Here is a 21,611-nt window from a genome sequence, read left to right as displayed (position 1 = left end):
TCAAGAAATAGATTGAATGCCAGATTCACAGTCTAAGAAAATATCATTATGTTTAGGTTTTAAATAATTACAACAAAATTTTATTTCATAGTGCTGATTTTGAAACTTTTCCTGGATCTTCAATTTATTAAAAAAAGATAAAGTGATAGGGAAGGAGAAAATAAAACTTAAAATGAGGAGGCTACCATCACTTAAACTATCATATGTTCGATGGTTTGGCTCCTTTCTGTGAAATCCCATGTTGAAACTGATCTCCAGTTTGTCAGTGTTGAGAGGTAGGGCCTACTCCGAGATGTTTGGGTCATGGGAATGCCTTCATGTTTTTGGGCTGAGATGGGGTTGTGAAGTTTAGCTTCAGCAGGAATGATTATGTTTCTGAGAGAGCAAGTTGTTTTTAAAAAAATCTGTCTTCCTGGTTTCTCTCTCTTGCTTTCTCTCTCACCACATAATGTCTCTGAACCTGCCTGCTTCTTCTCCACTTCCTGGAATAAATGAACTCTACCAGAGTCCCTCACCAGGTCCATCTGCCCAATCTTAGACTTTCAGTAGCCAGGATTGTGGGCATTGACTTCTTTCTATTACAAAATACCTAACCTCAGGAATTCTGTTATAGAAACACAAAGTGTAATAAACCAATGTATATAGTAAATTACAAAGTAAAAGGCAGTATAAATTACTTATGGAATGGATAGTACAAAATCTATTTACATTTGAAAGAATAATCTAGTAGATAGAGAATGCAGATTTTTATAGTAAAATGAGATACCCATGTCTCAGAAAGAGAGAGAGAGAGAGAGAGAGAGAGTTAGAAAGTAGTAAAATAATTTTCAGCATAGTTTGCAGAATAAAGGTGGACTGAAATATGAACACGTCTTCAAAAAAAAAGAAAGCGAATAAAATTTTGGAGCATATTCATAAAATAAATGTGGACTTAAATGTGAAGACATTATAAAATCTATAATATTCTCAACCCCAGGAAATCAGGGTTCATTTCTCACAGATAATCAGTCATGTGAAGTCCTTCATTGAACCTGTTAAGCTAAGAGCCAGATCTCCCTAATCTATGGAAGTTTATTTAAAGCTTATTTGACAGGCATCACTGAACAAAAGGAAAGTTGAGTCCTGAGTGGGTGCACAACTGGGTGATTGGGAAAAATGTTGAAGCCAGAACATATGGGTTCAGTCCTTTATACTTCATATTCCCAGTGTCCTCAGACAGCCTCATTAAGTCTCCCATTTTTCTGTGGCTCCACTATAAACTGGCTGGGGTGTCTGCCTCACATACTCTGAGGGTGACTGAGAACCACCATGGCTCTCCAAACTAAGACTAGGAGACACAGCAAGGCTTAGGAGCCTAGGGGAGCAGCCTGTGGTGTCATTTGAGATGTTCTGGGAGCTGAAAAGTAGCATTGTGTCACAACTCTACAAATTGAGGACAACATACAGGAAGGTGATTCACAGGCTAAAGCCCAAGTCCTAGATTGTGAATCCCTTAGCCGAGACCTTCAGCATTTTCTGCTTTCTTTTGAGGCAGGTTGGAGAGCTCCAGTGATCCTTGAGATCTGTGACTGCTGCATGTCACGATCATGGCATCTTAGAACCCTGAGTGTGAGAACCAATGAAACCTCCGTCCCAGGTGATATGCAAATGTGTCCTTTCTCTAATCAATCTTCTAATGCAAATGTTAGAAGTTTTAAAGAACTTTGTTAAATTTTTTAATTTTTTAAAATTTACTTTAGGTTCTAGGGTCCATGTGCAGATCATGCAGGGTTGTTGCATAGGTGCATACTATATGTGGCATTTCTCCCCATGTTATCCCTCCCCACACTCCCTACCCCCTGCTGTCCCTCCCCTCGCCTCCCCCAACTGCCCCCAGTGTGTGATGCTCCTCTCCCTGAGTTACATGTTTGCATTGTTCAACACCCGCCTGTGAGTGAGAACATGTGGTGTTTCGTTTTCTGTTCTTGTGTCAATTTGCTAAGAATGATGGTTTCTAGATTCATCCAAGTCCCTACAAAGGACATGAACTCATTGTTTTTCATGGCAGTGTGGTATTCCATGGTGCATATGTGCCACATTTTCTTTGTCCAGTCTATCATTGATGAGCATTTGGGTTGGTTCCAGGTCTTTGCTATTGTACACAGGGCAGCAATGAATACACATGTGCATGTGTCTTTATAGTAGAACGATTTATAGTTCTTTGGGTTTTAAAATGCTTTTTCTGGCACTTTCACTTACTGCTATCTTAAACCTGGGTTCTCTCTCAATGATTTGCTCTTTTTTTCCTTGCCTCCTCATAAGTTTCTGTTATTTCTCTTATTCCCATTTATTTGCTTTTTTTTTTGGCTGAACTACCTTTACAGTTTCTCTGTCTTATAGCTGTTTGTTTAAGTAAATTTTAACCATTTTGCAAGGTACTGATCCAATTATTTTATATAGGTGCAGGATATGTGTGTGTGTGTGTGTGTGTGTGTGTGTGTGTGTACACACAATTACTGTGTATATATCAACACTATATTATGTAAATATACGCATAACACACCCATGGAGTCCACATCCACACACATTGCTTTGAGAAAGGCACTTTGTTCTGGGAATGAGGCTTATAAGCAGTGGGTGTGGGAATCAAAGTGAGGCAGTTTAACTTCAAGACATCGCTCTAAACCATGACACCATATTACTCTCAGCTGTCTTTTTCACTTTGGATACTGATATACAACAGACACTTCATGCTAATTCCGGGAAATGATCATTTTGAAATGTGCAGGAAATGTTGCCTGTTCCCTTCTTTATCTGGATCCCTTCTTCACTATGACTTTGCTTTTTCTCACCTAGGATTACTTTTCTGACACATGCATGGGTACATCCCATTAAAGTAAGAGAGTTGTACTTTGTGTAAGGCACTGACAGAATCTCTCTTTCTCCATATACACCTGAACGTGACTGTCCTCTTTCTCCGTTCCAATTGTTTAACCCCAAATACCTTTTACCTTTTCAGATGTCACAAGGATGTGACTGAGTAGTTTCAAGGGCATCCACTTTTGCTTCCTCCTCCTACCTTTGAATCCTGCATCTGCATTGCTGGGTCTCAGGCCAAAGAGGAAACCCTTGTTTCCCATTCCAGGATATTTTGATGACCAACTTTTCTTATGTTGTGAATTTGAAGGACAAGGGCAGATAATGAGAAATGGATAGACAGGGACCTGTGTTCTGAGACCTGGGCCAGAGGACTGATGGAGGTGGAGAAGAATCTCAGTGATTCTGGCAGGCATCATGGATCACTAAGGGCCAGAGGAGTGGAACATATGGGCACAGGGTGAGAGGCCTGTGACAGGACACAGCCTATCTCCTTCACAGCAGAATGTTAATAGGCATTAGATTTTAATAAACAGAGAACATATCTCTGAGTCAGCATCAAAAATTTCTACAGTCCAGAAGAAGGAATAGCCACAGCACCTAACCTCACCTTCCCTTGTGAGTATGGGAGTCACAGGGCAGTGAGAATGGAACAGCGTTTATCTGAGGTTAAAGCCAATGCTTCTCTCTCTTTAGTCCACACTTACAGTAAGGTCCATTGGATGCCGTGGCTACAAGTTTCTGAACTTCTGGCTTTTGAAGGAAAGACTTTCTCACCCTCTGTGCTGAAGGTATTCTATGTATTATGAAATCTGGTTAGTGGCTCTTACCATCAAGAAATCTTGAAAAGTACAAGGCACTCAGAAGGCCTACATTAATAGTTTCCAGCCACTTAGAGACATCAGAGGGGTTCCTGCCAAGGGTGCACTGACCTTTTTCATCTCACTGTCCTAGAGTTAGTGGGTCTGTCTCTGGTCATCTTGAAGGAGATGGATCATCCTTCACTCCCTCTACTTCAGTATCTTGTGCATCTTCCTCAATGGTTTTGCCATGTTGTTTTCATAATGATTGTCCAGTTGATACTAAATCTTGAAAAAAAATTCCAAAAGAATATTTAATTCTTTTTTGGTCTCAATTGTCAATTGCCCTTTTACACGAATCTGGGGCAGATCTAAAGGGCTTCTTAGAGCTCATGTTTTATAGGACCACAGTCTCTGGATGTAGATCCTCAATGTCCACTTCTTAAAGATACATTCCATCCCACATTCTCTTCCTATGATGTAACTTCAAGACTGCTACTGTTGAATGTTCTAGTCCCTTTACTTTGTGTAGTGTTGTGACTATAGCTGATGTTTTACTCTAGCATAATAACACCTCTCCTGACTCTGTGGGAATCTTCACTGTGGAACGGTAACTACCATGCTGTGAGCAAGCCCAAGTGGCTACGTGAAGAGGCCCTTTGAATATATTCGAGGTAACAGCCCCAACTGAGGAACCCCAGACATCAGTCAGGATCATCTGCTAGACTGGGAGTGGAACATCTGTTGCCATTATTTAATTGGTGATCATGAAAATGACCATGTGGTAGGTAGACAGACTCAGTTGACTCACTAGAATCTGGGTTTTTATCAGAACTGGGTTTTGCTTGTTTTCTTTTTTCCTGACACTAATGTGTTCCCACTGTAACATGAGGTGATGATGATGTCTCAGGTCTAGGTTATCAGTGAGAATTCACAATCTGTGTGAATTTTAACTATAAACACATTTTAAAGCAGACAGTGTGCTCCTCTGTCTATTTTCCCCTGGGTGATGCTGTTTGCTTTTTTAAACAGCTACAGAAGTCAATGTGGGTTAAACCTTTTGGGTTCTAGCTCAGGCATTGCTGGCAAGTTCTCAGAGAAGCAAGGCTCCTCAGGCTGCACCATTTGGCCCATGTCTGCAGATGGCTGTTCTATCTAGGTTTTTGTAAGTTCACTCTGATGTTCACACAGTGATAAAAATCACTTAATAATGCATTTCTCAGAATGTGTTTTTGTCACCATAGGACACATGCCTGTTAAATCCTCATTTTTGCCCAAAGATTCAGTGACAATTTAGGTGTAAAATAAATGTTCCCCCTAAAGTGATGAGGTGCAGACTTTATTGTATCAATAGGAGGGAGCTCCCACACTTGCAAATGAATTGTACAAAATCCTGTCTGTCCATGGTGTGCAAATTATGTTCCTGCCTGAGATCATTCAGCTGGAATCACACACCCACATATTTCCAGAATTCCATCCAATAAATTCACAAAGCAGTTGAAAATCACAATATACACTTTAGGTAATGGGCCATTAGAGATTATTTTAATTGTAGAAAAGCATACAAAACTATTTTGCATTTTACATATTTTTTATTTAACTGTAATAAAGTGACACTAAAACAGAAAAAAAGCCCAAACAGTATGATTCCTTTGCTTGAACAGTGAAGGACTCCCTTGTACATGCAGTTCCCAAACAGTCAGCTTTCTTTATCTTAATCATCTGTGGCCAGTGTAAAAGACAGGCCTGACAGGGAAATTTAAGGAGCCATCCGGGTAACGCCATATGAGGGAATTCTTGGCTACATTCAAAAAACTCAGATTTCCACTTTCAAAATCAAGAAACACACCAACCCGGCCCAGAGGTTTCTCTACATAGTGAGGAAGCATTGGAGAGCTGGTCAAGAGACGGAAATGATGATTCACCTTCACACATAAAAGAAGAAATATGTCCACAGATGTAATCATGGTGCCATTATTCCTTATCTGGGAGTCCTTACAGACACCCAGAGCCCAGTCCCAAGAGTCGTCCACATCCAGCTCCCAATAGTGTTTCCCAGAGGAGAAGCCCTGGGCTCCCCATGCAGCAAAATAGTCAGGTCTGTCAGAATTCACAGATCCACCTTCCCGTTCAGGTCTAAACATCCAACTTCTCACATCCTCAAACAGGCTGATATTGTGATTGCTTACTTCATAATTGAAGGAAATTTCCACTGTAGAAAAAAGAGAATGTTCCAGTGAAAAGCAGCTTCTACATTCTTAGGTTCAGATAAGAAAGAGACTCTCACTAGAAACCACAGGTCAAGATTAAAAGGCAACTTTTGTCTGGAAAAATGTTGGAATCAGAGGGTGTTAGGATATCTGCATAAGTACATGGCTAAACTACAAGGACCACAATTTCTATAAACTCAAAAATATAAGGGGAGGATTGTCATGCCTAAGTCTAGTCAGCTACTTCTTATAACAACGGAAAAACTGGAAGCTCTTGCACTGCATCCAAGTCCATGGCAATAAAATATATGTGCATTTCCTCTTCCCTGTCAGGGAAGAGCAGGAGGCTGGGGACAGGAGACGAGGTGGGGAGCCATTCTTACACCTAAATAAATTATCACTTTGCCAGAAATATGATCTGCCACTTAAGTAAGCAAATTCATACTTAAAGAGAAAATCTGAATCCATCTTCTGGAAAGTGCAGATTCCTTGCAGGAATTATCTGACTTTCATGCTGGATTTCAGCACAGACTTCTTTTATCTGCCTGATTGATCATGATCTGTCCTGGAGTTCTATCTAAGGGCTCATCAACCACCAAATCACTTTCCTATTGTTTGCAGATTCTCAGATTTGCATTGTTATTTAAGTTACTCATGGGTGTTTTGGTTGATTAAAAGGCACATGATTAAAATTACAAATGCTATGAAACTTCACCTGAAGTTTACTTAAAAAAAAAAAAAAAAACACTGTCACCAAATCACAATCATTAACAGCACTTAATTTGAAGTTGAAATGTCCTGAATTAACTCAGTTCTGTATACCTCATGTAATACTTGTATACATGAAATTTTGTCAGAGAATGTTTCTAGGTCCTAAGGAGCCATTCTGCATGTTTTATGTTTTTCTAAGTAATATGTTATATGGCTGATTCTTATTACATTTTACCAGCTTTTAGTTTAGTCTGTTTGATGATAGTGAAACTATAAATATAAAGACTTATTCACAAACTAGTTTCTTCCAGATGAAATATCATTACACTAGGAAAACTGCCCATAGAAACCATACTTGAAGACATTACATACTGATCCCAGCAAGACGGCGACACTCACCTCGGAAGCGGTTGAGCCTGTGCACCAGTCCAGTGATGGGCCCTGCAGTTAACTCTGGATTCACAGGCTGGGGCATGTGCAGCAGCACGGACTCGCTCCTGCAAGGAAGCAGGTGCAGTTGGTTAACCTTTCTGGTGTCTGTGTTTAAGAAATAGATTCCAACAGGAAATCCTTCATTCAAACCCACTTCTGATATTGTCATGTAACTCCACAATCCTAGGATGGGTTTATGGCTCTCTTAGGGAATCTTTCTAAGGATTCACTCCATTTCTAACCTACTACCACTGAAAGATAATTGCCTCTCTCTCTATCTGCCACCAAATAGTTTGTTTCTAATTATGATTCTGAATCTTAAAATTAGGCAACTATATCCTAGTAACTTCTGCATTGAACTCTTCAAAACATTACCCCCTGAGTCACTTGGGAAAGTAAGAAAAGATTAAAATCTGATACAGGGCATAAGAAAACATATTCAACATAACACACGAACACCTGAGTACACACACATACACACACAATCACACTGACACATTATGTTAACAAATTATGTTTTCACTTTGTTGAAAACAGCTTGATGTTTTTCATAGCACACCTTGTGCTTCGGCCTGCAATGATGACCAAAAACATACCTTGCCATGATGTCTCCCAAATCCTGTAAAGAGAGAGAGAAAAAAGATACTTCTTTAGAAAGTTGTTATTCTGGCTGGGTGTAGTGGCTCATATCTGTATTTCCAACGCTTTGGGAGGCCAAGGTGAATGGATCACCTGAGGACAGGAGATCCTGACTAGCCTGGCCAACATGGCAAAACCTCATCTCTGATAAAAATACAAAAAAAGTAACTGGGTGTCATGGTGCATGCCTGTAGTCCCAGCTACTGGGGAGGGTGTGGCAGGAGAATTGCTTGAACACAGGAGGTAGAGGTTGCAGTGAGTTGAGATTAGGCCACTGCACTCAGACTGGGTGACAGAACAACACTCTGTCTCAAAAGAAGGAAGCAAATGAACACACAAGTTGTTAGATTCTACCTGTCTAGTCTTTAGGTTTTGAAAACTTTCGAAGTACTACGTACTATCACTGCAGGTCTTTTAAAATGTATTCTCATTTCTCACATTAATACCAGTAAGACCAATTGACAGAATCTGTTTCGGATAAATTCAGGACCCTGGATCTGAGTGAGAGAGAAAGGTTGAGTAGTGACTGTGCATTGCTGCAGCTGTCTACAATGTGGTCTTTTTCAGGGCTAGTTCCTGAGGGGTAATGTGGCTCAAGTCAAGGGCATTTCAAACCTAGGACTGCCCAAAAAAAGGAAGAAGGAAATGTTAGTTTCTTCATAATTTCTATGTATCATCCAACATAGATAAAAATATTATTTTCACATGAATGTTTTCTCTTCCAGAGTTTTAATGAAATGAACTGGAGAAGAAAGCTTGAGGTGGAAAATGTTCTGTGGAAATCTATCTGCACAGCTCCCTAAAGCTTTGTTTCTATGATTAGGTTAGGAGTTGTAGTTTATCTCTATAACTAGGTGGGAATGTCTATCACCATCAATGCAGGAGATGAAGTATGTCTTTGGTACCCAATGAAAAGCAAAGATGTAAATGTCAGCTAATATGAAGTGTCTCAAGGGACATCCTCAGTTCTTACCTGGAGCAGCTCCACATCTGGTTTATGACACATTTCCATTAGTTCCCGATACATTTCTTTCAAGTGCTTCTTCTTTTGATGCATGTTGATGCAACTTCTCTGGAGTTGTGGAAATATCTCTTCGTGTTCCTTGCCCAGTCTCTCTAAATGTTGTTTTTCTTCCTTATGGAGAACTGGATGCACCTTCATATACTCAACCCTGATCATCTGTGCACGAAGAAGGGCATAGACCTGGAGAGACATGGATTTTGTAGGTTACATACCCAGGTCGACTTCCACCTCACAGAACCCACTAATTCATCCTGACCTTTCCTTCGTTTAATTTTCATTCTTTACAAACACTAGGATAAGTTAAAAAGATCTTCCTTAGGGGAGACCAGGATGGTTGAAAGGAAGCTTCTCTAGAGTGCAGCTCCCACTGAGTGAGACACAGAACCAGAGCGATATCCACAGTCCACCCATCTGACAAAGGGCTAATACCCAGAATCTACAAAGAACTAAAACAGATTTACAGGAAAAAAACCAACAAACCCATCCAACAGTGGGCAAAGGATATGAACAGATACATTTCAAAAGAAGATATATGTGAGGCCAAGAAACATGAAAAATGCTCATCATCACTGGGCATTAGAGAAATGCAAACCAAAACCACATTGAGATACCACCTCACATCAGTTAGAATGGCGATCATTAAAAAATCAGGAGACAACAGATGCTGGAGAGGATGTGGAGAAATAGGAATGCTTTTACACTGTTGATGGGAGTGTAAATTAGTTCAACCATTGTGGAAGACAGTGTGGCAATTCCTCAAGGATCTAGAAATAGAAATTCCACTTGACCCAGCAATCTCATTACTCGGTGTATACCTAAAGGACTAGAAATCATTCTATTATAAAGACACATGCACACATGTGTTCATTGCAGCCCTGTGTACAATAGCAAAGACCTGAAACCAACCCAAATGCCCATTGATGATAGACTGGACAAAGAAAATGTAGCACATATACACTATGGAATACTATGCAGCTATAAAAAATGATGAGTTTGTGTCCTTTGTTGGGACATGGATGAACCTGGAAACCATCATTCTCAAAAAACTGACACAAGAACAGAAAATCAAACACCACATGTTCTCACTCATAGGTGGATGTTGAACAATGAGAACATTTGGACACAGAGATGGGAGCATCACACACTGAGGTCCATTGTGGGTGCTGAGGGGAATAGTGGGAGGGAAGGTAGGAGGGATAACGTGGGGAGAAATGTCAGTTATAGGTGATGGGGGGATGGGGGCAACAAACCACCTTGCCATGAATGTACCTATGCAACAATCTTCCATGACCTGCACATGTACCCCAGAACCTAAAAAAAGACCTTCCTTCAAAATGTTTATAATTCATCAATTCTTGAACACCTGCATAAAAGCCCTTTAGATTTAAATGTTTAAATATATGTCCTCTCAAATCTGAAATACCACTAGAAAACAAGTAAAATTTATCATTGATTGTTAAATCATCATCAACAATATATATATTTGTTACTCAATTAGTCTGTAGTCTCAAATCTTTGTACTTCACAGCCTAAACAGTCATTCTTAGTAAATGTTGTCAGTATATTATAATCAGGGTCAGAAGCCATCACACAAAAAAGATCTCAATAAACATTGTAGCCCCCATCTCTGAAACTGACTACCTCTGCTCTGTCTCCTCCCTTCTTCTGTCTAAAGCTACAGTCTCGCCTCACCATTCTAAGAACATGAATCCCCATTCCATTGTGTTTCTCCTCCCAATATTGACAAACTGTTCTCTCACTCCCCTCGTCATTTTCGTTTCTTCTCCTCAGCTTTTCATCATGTTACATTTTCTCCTACTCAAACAGGCATCATGGTCTGGGTCCTTTGCTATCAGATTTCACTAGCACAGGCATAGTTCTTAAATTACTGTTTCCACCCAATTTTTTCCCTAGGAGCAACATCATATTTACCGCTAAATGCCTTTATTTCTCATTTATGTATTATTTAATCCGTATTACATAATTCATCTCATACAGAAACCTCTGCCTGAAATACTGATTAATTTTAAGCACATACTGGCCTCTCAGAATTTACATATATATATATATATTTATATATGTAAATATACATATATATATATTTACTTATCTGAAAAACATTTCCAGAACACCTGAAAATTGTTATGCTGAACAGTCAGGTTGTTTCCGAGGCTATAAATAAACATATGACAAAATCTGGCATATGAGAATTTCAACTCAAGTGGCTAATATAAATGTTCTCGGCATGCCTGTCTCAAACATGTCCTGAAGACACATGATCTCATACTTACACTCCAGAGCATGCTTGTTTTTTCCTCCTCACTTAGATTTCTCTGATTTTCTTGAATTTTTTCCCATAAAATCCTCATTTGCTTTAAGAGCTTCTCCTGCAAAAGAATTATGAGGGTGAGCAACAGAAAATCAAATACCATAGATTCCATACTCTGAGTGAGATACGCAGGCAAGGGTTAAAATGTATGAACAGACTAGAGAGAGGAAAATAAACCAAGTTTTTTCACTGCTCATCCTCGGTATTTTCAAATCTGAGGTTTCAGATGTATAACAGTTTAGGGAACTGGTGAGTGAAGATTTCTTGTAACCTAGGTAATGATCAGTGAAACACCCTTCCACTATGCTGGCCGCCTGCTTTTGTCATTTGTCCAGTAAGATTAAATACATTTCCAAAATGTATTTTCTTTGTTCTTGTAGTTTTGGTAGCTTTTCGATGCCTTTAGTGTTATACTATAGAGTCAAAGTAATAGTGACATTCACTTAATCACCCTCTTTTTGGGTGCAGGCTTTGTGAAGGCAGGTATAGTTGCATATTGAATTCAAAATTTCATCATTGGTACCTCCAAAAGCACCTGGCACTCAGTAAAGGATGGAGTGATCACCACAATGGTTCTCATCTCCCTTCTCATCTCTTTAACTCCTCCACCCTCCAGCCTGCAGGTGATCCCAGCACTGTGTCTTACCCGGTGTTCTTCAGCTGCCCCTTCAATGGGACAGTGTTTGTGAGCCCCGTGCTCCTGAGAGTTAGAGCACAGTGAGCAGAGCAGACTCTTGTCCGTGGCACAGAACATCTTCTTTGTTTCCCTATGGATCCCACATAGTTGTGTCTCAGAGCTCAGGAATTGCCAGACACTGGCTTTCCTGGCAATCGTCACTAAATTCTTCAGAAAAATGTTAGTTTTGAAATCCTTTTGGTGTGATGGTTCCCTGCACGCAGGGCAGTTGGCAGGACTTTGGGCTTCTTCCCAGGAAAGGAAGAGGCAAGGTCTACAGAAGCTGTGCCCACAGCCTATGGTGACAGGGTCTACCAGGTAGTTCAGGCAGATGACACAGGTGAGTTCCTTCTGGAAGGCCTGTGGGAAGTCTGAGTCCATTTTCCTGAGGGAAGAAAACCACAAGAATTTAATCTTCTGCCCTGGAGAGACAAAGATCCAAGCAAAGTTTCAATCAGGTTGTGATCAAATAACATCTTTTTTTTTTTTTCTAGAGAATTGGCTTTCATTTGCAATGACCGAGATAGGACAAATAGAAAACTGAGGCACTAAGAGCCATCAACCTCTGTAGAAAAATGTGATTGTTCTCCAATCAACGCACAACCAGCTTTCCAAACCCAACTCTTTTGCACAGAAGAATGTCAGTTTTTTGAGGTGTTAGTGTCCACCAAGTTACTTGGGCTTCTAGGATTTAATCAAGCTATCAACTCATGGGGTAGTTACACTCTAAATTGCCAGGGACTGGTTTGGAGAGGGGATGCTAACTAAGCTCTTCTACTCTCATCGTTTGATTTAACTGTAACAAGGATCCCTCAGAGTTGTCCAGAGGGCCCCTGCTTGAAAATAAAGCAGAGGTCATTCTTTGTCCAAAATCAGGCAAAGCTAGCCTTTACACTCCAAGGCAAAACAAACCAAGGTAAAGGTACTTCTCCAAGATAGAACAAACAATCATTTTTTAGGCTGCTGTGTTCATTCAATCAACAAAAACTTTGTGGCATGTTTACTATTCCTGGACTGTCTGTTAGTTTGGGGATATATTGATAAAATATAGAAGGGTATACAGAGGATAGAAATGTTTTCTAAGCCCTTTGGAAGCATTGTCATTACTCTTTCACACAGTCAGAAAAATGGTATCATGCAGTAATAAAAGGCACTAGACAGTAAGGTGGTGTTTTAAATGGAAGGGGTGGGGGAAGAAAACATAGGCCAGGCAAGGTAGCTCAAACTTGTAATCCTAGCATTTTGGGAGACCAAGTCAGGCAGATTTTTTGAGCTCAGTTCTAGACTGGGCGACATGATGGCAAAGTGTCTAGATCAGCCTGTCTCTAAAAACACACACACACAGCCGGGCCTGGTGGTTTATGCCTGTAATCCAAGCACTTTGGAGGCCAAGGCAGGTGGATCACTTGAGGTCGGGAGTTCAAGACCAGCCTGACCAACATGGTGAAACCCCATCTTTAAACACACACACACACACACACACACACACACACACACACACACACACTATATAGATTATATATGTAAAGCCCAACATGGTGGTCCATGCCTGTAGTCCCATCTACTTTGGGGGATGAGGCTGAAGAATTGCTTGAGGTATTAAGTAGAGCCAGTAGTGAGGATTATTTCCACCACTGCACTCTAGGCTGTGTGTCCCTGTCTAAAACAAAGAAAGAGACAAAGAAAGGAAAAATCTAAAATCCTGGTTTCTACACAGTATAAATACAGAAACCCTCTATTTCTGATATTTCTGCATAGTTGCCCGTGAGACTTTCCTACATGGATAGCCATTTCTGGCTTTCTCCCACAGAGGAACTGAGGTTTCTGAAGAGACTTTTACCGTGTTTTAGAAAAAAATGTTTGCCCAAATCATTCAAAGCACTCTACCTATGTACAGGCATACATTGCAACATAGGCACATTTTCCCTAGTAGAGTAGAATATAACACATTTTTACACATAGATTACAACACTCCTAACCCATTTACAGAGTCTTCAGAGATTAAAGAATTACTAGATATTTGGAAACTACTGCAAAATGATTATAATCTATAAAACAACTAAAAAATACGTTAAGTAAAAAATTAATCATAACATTAATTTGAGGATCATGCAGCAAGACAGATGACAAAAATGTTTAATTTGTAAATAGGTTAAATGGAGCTTGTAAACCTATGGGTTATGTTTAAAATAATTTAAAAAAAGAAATGGAGCTGTTTTTAAAACTCAGAAAATGACATCATTTCATCTAAAAAAAAAATCTAAGTTTGCAGATAAAGTCCCCAAATTTTGTTTGTTTTGGTTTGTAACCTAATAGCAGCTCCTACTCTGGAAAGTGTACACTTACCTCAGAAATAGATCTACGTTCTCACCAAAGCTTGCTGTCCAAAAAGATGAAGTCAGCTCAGGGATCAGGGTCTCACGGCGCAGTGGCGGTAGCTGTTGGAAGTCTCCAAGGCCAGTTGCAAAGCCACTCTGTGGGTGCTGGAGAAGAATGAGCTTGGCTCCTGCGGTGTCCTTTTATACGTCTCTGAAGACCACACCCCTTTCCTCTAATTGGATTTCAGAGGGCGTAGGTGGGTGTTAACACAGTTGATTAAGTTTCTTCAAAACAAAAGGTTTTTTTTTTTTTTTTTTTTCTTAATGACGTTTCGCTGTGTCGCCCAGGCTGGAGTGCCGCGAAGCTATCGCAGTTCACTGAAACCTCCGCCTCTGAAGTTCAAGCAATTGTCCTGCCTCAGCCTCCCAAGTAGCTGGGATTACAGGTGCCCGCTGCCAGGCCTGGCTAACTTTTTTTTTGCATTTTTAGTAGGAGGGGGTTTCACTATGTTGGCTAGATTTATCTGGAATTCCTGACCTCAAGTGATCTGCCTGCCTTGGACTACAAAAGTGCTGGAATTGCAGCCTGAGCCACAGCCCCCAGCAATTCACTTTTATGGTAATGTAAGAATTTAATCTAAGGCTACTCCTGGCCGCCCGACTCCAGAAGGAATATTTCTCCTTCTCCTTGTGCTACAGATGAAGCCTTCCAAGGGCCTCTCAGCAGCCGTGGGACATACGATTCCCTCCTATATTACCTGGCTCTGCTCATCCCAGCTCAAGGGTTATAGGGAGAAAGTCTAGAAAGCTCTAGCCAGGTGCAGTGGCAGGCACCTGCAGTCCCAGCTACTATGGAGGCTGAGGCGGAAGAATCGCTTGTGCCTGGGAGGCGGAGGTCGCAGGGAGCCGAGATCATGCCACTGCAATGATATAGTGAGATTCTGTCTCCAAAACACATAAATCAATAAATAAATATAAAAAAATTGATGATTAGGAATACAATATACTAAGATATTTGTGACAAAATATAAAGTAAGCAGAAAGCATATAAAATTGTAAATAGAATTTGATTACTTTAACAAATATAGAAAAAATTAAAGGGATTTAATCAATTAGTATAATAATTGTGTTATCTTTAGGGAAATATTGGGAGAATTGTTTCCTTATTGTTTATAATTCTTTCCAATTTTTTTTTTGTGGGTAAGAAGTCAATAACGAGAATAACACTTTCAGTAGATTTCAAACACGGTGTATTCCATGAAGCTGATTTTCTAACTTGAAAAGAAAAATGATGTTTTCCCTCCTTCACAAAATGCCTCATCATTAGAAACATGGTTTGTTTAGGACACATAGCTTTTTCTTCCTTATTTCTATATTTGTTTCATTTTCTCCAAATAATAGTAAAGATCCAGTCTGTGTCTCTATTTGATGTTTACAATTCCTGAAACAACTGAGCAGTGCATTGCACATAATAATTTCTCACTAAGTAAATTAAGCTAAATGTTGAATTTCCATCCAAACCTTTGAAACCAAAGGAAGAACTGTGTCTTCATCCTTCTTTTCTTGTATCATTTCTTTCCCCTGTAACAAAGGATACAGCGTGTTAACACAAGATACAGAGAAAGAGAATTTGTGTGTGTGTGTGTGTGTGTGTGTGTGTTTATATGTGTACATGCTTTACATATGGTAACCACATCAATTTTTGTATTTGTAGCAATGCCTTGTAATTTTGATTCAGAAGCTCATAGCATTTTATTAAAATTATGTTTCATTTGATTGTCTCATCTGTTTATGGGAGCTGCTAATAGGGATTCTGTGTTTCATTTACCATATACTATTACAAAATGTGAGTTCATGATACTAAATTCATAAATATTGAACATAGCCAAAATTCAAATTATGGGGGTTTTAGTTATTTATATTTTTCCTTTGTCAACAGGGTACAACTGAATTAACAATATGGACCTCCTATTTCATTCTAAAACTAGTACTGATTTAGGCAAGTTACTTAACTCCTGATCTTTTTTTTATCTCAGCTACGAAATAGGGCTTCTGCCCTGCCCAACTTGGAGAATTGCTCTGAAGATTAAAAATCACATATTGTGTAAATATTCAATACAATAATTGGCTCATAGAAAATGATCAGCCAGTTGTAAATGCTAACTGTTAGTAAAACTAAATTACAAAATGAAAGTGCTAAATTAATGAATAACATAATTAATCCTTTCTTAATGGAATGATTGCTTCTCATTGGTTAATTAAGTTGTGACGGAATTGGTATGTTGAATTCAGTGACTCAGAGTTCATCTACTCAGGGCATGTTGACACACTTTCAGTTATGCTGAATCACTCTTATGGCAATAGCAACCCCATCACTCCTTTTGGAATGTGAGTTCTGTGAAAGTGTTTAAATCACAGCAGACAGCCAAATATTGTAGAAAGACTGAAATAAATGCTATGTTGCGTGTTCCTAACAGGTTTAGCTTTAAAAATAAGAATATTATTAGTTAACATTTGGTAAATTCTTACAATTTGTCAGGTATCTTACTAAACATTAGTAGGTTATCTTATTTTAATATTGATATTACTTCTGTGAGTAGATTACTAGGACACCTAGGTGAAGAAAGTCTTGTCAGTATTTGCATATCTGGGGTTATCAGTTATTTATTATTCTGGCATAAATAATAATCACTATCATTTTTCCCATTGGCATATGCAGCTGTTTCTGTGCTTTTAAAAGCCTCAGCACAATAGTATTTCGTAAGACTTAAAAATATGGTACCTGTGTATGCTATCGTTCTTAATTTGCCTATAATAGGATGTTAAAATACACATTTAATGCTTGAAAAATAGTGACTTGAATTGTACAGGTCTACTTAAGCACATTATTTATTAAAAATAAATACAGTCAGCCCTTTCTATCTGTATATTTTGCATCAGCAAGTAAGGGTGGATAGAAAATACAGTATTATTCACTGTAATCCCAGGTACTTAGGAAATCGAGAAAGGAGGATTGCTTGAGCCCAGGAGTTTGAGGCTGTAGTGAGGTGTGAGCAAGCCTCTGCAATCCAGCCTGGTGAGAGATCTGTCTCTTAAGAAAACAGAATACAATACAGTATTGAAAGCAAGGAACCACATATGTGAATGGCCAACATTTTACTTTTAAAGATGGTGAGCTATAACTTGCCAAATTATTTTTTTGTTTTCAAACTTATATTTTTAAATATTAGTATTGCATACAGAAAATGATTTTGCTAAAAAATCACAAAGTAGAAAAGACACAAATCCAGTAAAAAGGCTCTAAAGTGAGTGACTTTATTTCTGTGGAACAAATCTCAACAGTTATTTTTCATTTAGCTTTGTTATGTTACAACTTTCATCACAGAATGATACTCAGGACATGAGCCTGAATCTGAGAAGCTCAGATGTAGCTAATAAAGAACTAACAAAAAATATAAGGTAAGAGAATTATGAATGTGTTTCTAAAAACAACAAAAAAAATAAAGCAGAACTGATACATTCCATTTGGACTCTTAGACATGATTTTTGGAATTATTTTCTGTTTTATATTATTGCCTACTTCACTGTCTTAACAATGTGAAGATCAGGGTGTCAAAGGGCATGAAGCATGTGGTGAGAGTTATATTATGCTAGTTAGCCCAAGGGGACTAGATGTGGCTTCAGATTCCACATACTCAGCTACATTTCCTCACTGAGGCACGGGAAGGTGATCTAGAACATCTTATCTGGCTCTGTGAATGCTGTACTTAAATTATTCTGAAAATCACTCAAAAAGATGAAATATTAAATAATTTTCACTACCATCTGGATTATTATACTGATATATCAATTTGATTTGTTGAGTGGTTTGTTCACCGTCAGCCTGTTAATTCCACAGAAGAGGGACAACTTTTTATATATGCATGTCTTTTCTGCAGGACTTGAGTATGCACAAATTTCGATATTTATCCAAGTCCTGGACCCAATCCCCATAGATGACTGATTAAAATCAGTTTTGTTCTGAAATTTTATTTTGTGTATGGAAATACATTTTCATGAAACTAAAACTATATTCGTTTTATTTTGCTTTCCAATATTTTTGAGAATGATTAATGATCACCTGATGTTTCTGTAATGAGCATTTATTGATCTTTAGGGTTACCAGATAGACTTTTTTATAGGTAGGAAAAGAAAAAATGACTCCCTCTTATAATATCAATTTTCCTCTTTTTTGTCCTGTGGAAAAATATCATAGTTGATTTCTTGCAAGCCATTAGAACATTTCAAAATATATGTAGTAAATGATAAATATAATATATTCTCATGCAACGTAATATAATTTTTGCATATCTTTATTTTCAGTATCTTTCTGTTTCTTATTTTAAAAGAATATATGTTTATTTTAGAAAATGTAAAGATCAAGAAAGCCACGGCAGAAATTAAACATCTCCCTAGTTCCATCAGAAAAATCATAAAAGGATTATATTCTTATGTGTATAATTCTGGCCCCTTTCCTATTTTAAATATATTTTTGTTTATGTATACACAAAACCCAGTAAATCCTTCTATATGTAATGTATATAATAAACATATATATGTATTTTTTCTATGTTTGGTATTTAGAGGTGCTTTTCCTCCTACATCTTGACTATCACAATTTTTTCTACCAAACATTGACCATCTCCAGGTTGATCTTATATGTATCGCAGAAGGGGTTAGGTCATTGGACAGCCAGAAATGACTCTGTCTTTCTGTCCAGGGATTATCAAAGAGTTGGGCTCAGGAATAAGAGGATGTTTTAGAAAGTCTGATTGGCTGGGCAATGGCAGCATATTTTTAACTTACCCATTGCCCCGCTTATTTTGTTGTTGTTCTTAAGCTACAGGTTCTCACACTGTCTCCCAAGCTGGAGGTCAGTGGTGGAATCTTAGCTCACTGCAGCCTCAAACACCTGTGCTCAATCAATCTTCCCACCTCAGGCTCCAAAATCACTAGGACTAGTCACGTGCCACAATGCTCAGCTAACATTTGTACTTTTATTTGTCCAGATAGGGTGTCCCTATGTTGCCCAGGATGGTCTCCAACTCCTGGCCTCAAGCAGTCCTCCCACCTCAGCCTCCCAAATTTATGAGATTAAAAGCATGAGCCACTGCTCTGGAGCTTATTTATTTACGTCAGAGTTTGTTCTTCTCTTCCCGGTCTATTGCATGAACTATCTTAGCTCCTACTGTAAAATATTCTTCTGCCGTGGTCATGTGAAACATTACAAAATTGTTTCTGATGATTCTTCATGTTTTATGTCACATATTCTAACATGATAGTGTGACTTTTTAAAAAAGAACAAAAAAATAAAATTTTGGCTAATCACAAACAAGACTTTAATGATCACTGTTGTGCTATAACTTATTATAATGCATTAAAAAATCAGGACTTATTTGTAATGTGCCTTGAGACAGATACTTCAGTCACTTGATTTCTCAGACCTCAGTTTTCTTCTCTGTGAAATACTAATACAAACTGTGTGTAATTTATTTTGAAGAATTTGGAAAATTGTAACTAAATACTCTTATCAAGAATGATTGCTGTGTTTTCTATATTGTTACTGTTGTAGCACTGAACCACTTACCACTTTAAGTTTTTGCTCAAAGTGAAAATATAATTAATTAATATGTATTTCATAGACTATCATTTTTTTTTTTTTTTGAGACAGTCTCTCTCTATAGGTCAGGCTGGAGTTCAGTGGCATAATCAGCTCACTGCAACCTCTGCCTGCCGGGTTCAAGCAATTCTCCCTCCTCCTGAGTAGCTGGGTCTACAGGCATGCGCCACCATGCCTGGCTAACTTTTTGTAATTTTAGTAGTCGGAGTTTCATCATGCTTTCCAGGCTAGTCTCGCACCCCTGACCTTGTGATCAGCCCACCTCTGGCTCCCAAGCGGCTGGGATTACAGGCTTGTACTACCTTCCCTGGCCAGACTAGTCTTTAGAGATGATTGAATGTGGAAGTTCAGTTGACAAGTGACTTGTTCAAATTGTTAAATTAGAAATATTCAATGTTAAAATGGTAGCATGCTCTTGTGTTTCTCTTCTGTAACATTTAGGCAACTAATAAAGACCATACTGTTTTATCAACAGGCATGTCATCCATGCTCCAAGCAGCCACAGCAAGTATTCAAGGGAGTCATTTTCAGGAATTTCTGATGCTCTGCTTGATATTGAAACCAAAGTGGATCTTTGCAAAACTAAGGGAGAAGTGAAGAGAAAGACTGCTGTTGCAGCCTTCACAGTGCAGGCAGCTGCAGAGGCTTTGAAAGAAGCAGCCTGAGAGGGTTCTTTAGAGAATCCATAGAGATTTTTGTGGTATATCATTCAGAAAGACTTATGATGGGTATATTGGTGAAGTTTAAAGGAGTATATTAGAAATAAAGCTAGACATTATATACAGTCATGTGAGTGTTCATATATTTATCTGTGTATATATTGTTCTTTTATTTCCTTGTTATGGACTAAAAATAAAAAAATAATAATTAGGCAAGGTTATTCTGAAATGGAAGAATCAAACTCAGTAAAACATCCAAGGGGAATGGGTAAATATGGTAAAACCCTCATCTGGCATTATCAGGGAATCAAGTCTAATCTGTTCATGTCACTTCACACATAGGAAAGCATCAGTGTGTCCTAGAGCGCACTGGGGAACATGCACAACTGCTCCAAGGCGGAGGCCTCACGCCCTGCCTGGCCCCCCAGGGCTCAGAGGATCACTAGCTCAGCACATGGTTGAGAAACTAATTAAATTACACTTTTAGTAAATGTAATCACTGTATAGCATAGGAAATAATTTTTTATTAAAAGTATTTTATATAAAACACTATCATATAACACACAAGGTAGAGAAAAATAGTAATGAAGTGAACATTTGTGAACCTACTAGCTATATTAAGAAAATAATATTTTCAATATCTTTGGGTCCCCTATGTATTCACGACAGTTGTGCTTTTTCACTTTCTTGAATTGTTATGTTTATTTCCTGTTATTCTTTATGATTTTATCATACATGGCTATATTATTTACATGTTTTATGTTTTTGTTTTATGTAGTTTACTATTTTTTATAAATGCAATCATGCCATGTATATTTTTATGGTACTTGATTTTTTCCCACAGGTTTTTAAGTGTTCAGCTAGATAGATAGCATTTATTCAAATGAAAATAAGATTCATGGACCATCAAGACACAGAAAATACATAATAATGTGAATAAGGAAAGTTAATATAAAGAATGATTAATTATGATAGAATTTGAGCAATGAAATATTGTCTAGTAAAGTGTAAGGAGAAGTCTAAATCATATGTGATGAGCACATATAAGGAATTGCCATTGTTTCCAGGGTGAAGTCTGAGAAGCCAGTGAAGAGTCCCCTCACATCTTGCCCTCACTGAATGTTGAAAGTTGCTGTGGTGCTGCACATGAAAAACTTTTAGTCAGTTCGAAAAGTACCACTTGCTCAGAGGGAAGAACCTGGTACCTGGTACCCAGAAGTGCCCGGATGTGGCTGGGCGGTGTCCGAAGGCTGCGAGCAGGTGCTCACAGGCAGAAAGCTCATGCAGTGCCTGCCAAG

The 21,611-nt window shown here is 38.5% G+C and overlaps 1 protein-coding gene and 1 long non-coding RNA gene across 5 annotated transcripts in view; one reads left to right on the top strand and one right to left on the bottom strand.

The window, feature by feature from the left end:
• Positions 1 to 21,394, top strand: part of LOC141581987 (uncharacterized) — a 45,833-nt gene extending 24,439 nt beyond the window's left edge. The window contains exons 6-8 of one of the 4 annotated variants that reach the window (XR_012514822.1): positions 1,535 to 1,636; positions 6,889 to 7,088; positions 8,374 to 8,622. This is a non-coding gene — a long non-coding RNA (uncharacterized LOC141581987). Of the gene's footprint in view, positions 1 to 1,534; positions 1,637 to 6,888; positions 8,340 to 8,373; positions 8,623 to 12,171; positions 14,031 to 20,129 lie in introns of those variants that run through there. The other 3 variants (XR_012514823.1, XR_012514821.1, XR_012514830.1) reach the window with 3 other exon arrangements.
• On the bottom strand, positions 5,317 to 14,077 carry LOC141581986 (tripartite motif-containing protein 43-like). The gene is made up of 7 exons (XM_074389223.1): positions 14,024 to 14,077; positions 11,648 to 12,062; positions 10,964 to 11,059; positions 8,622 to 8,852; positions 7,606 to 7,628; positions 6,977 to 7,074; positions 5,317 to 5,868 (listed from the first exon to the last, which is right to left on the bottom strand). The coding sequence occupies exons 2-7, from the start codon at positions 12,056 to 12,058 to the stop codon at positions 5,375 to 5,377; spliced, it is 1,353 nt and encodes a 450-aa protein (XP_074245324.1). The 5' UTR covers positions 12,059 to 12,062; positions 14,024 to 14,077; the 3' UTR covers positions 5,317 to 5,374.
• Positions 21,395 to 21,611: the final 217 nt, after the last annotated feature.

The sequence above is a fragment of the Saimiri boliviensis genome, chromosome 18 (assembly GCF_048565385.1).
Source record: "Saimiri boliviensis isolate mSaiBol1 chromosome 18, mSaiBol1.pri, whole genome shotgun sequence".
Classification (NCBI taxonomy): domain Eukaryota; kingdom Metazoa; phylum Chordata; class Mammalia; order Primates; family Cebidae; genus Saimiri; species Saimiri boliviensis.
This window is presented reverse-complemented; position numbering and strand designations above follow the sequence as displayed.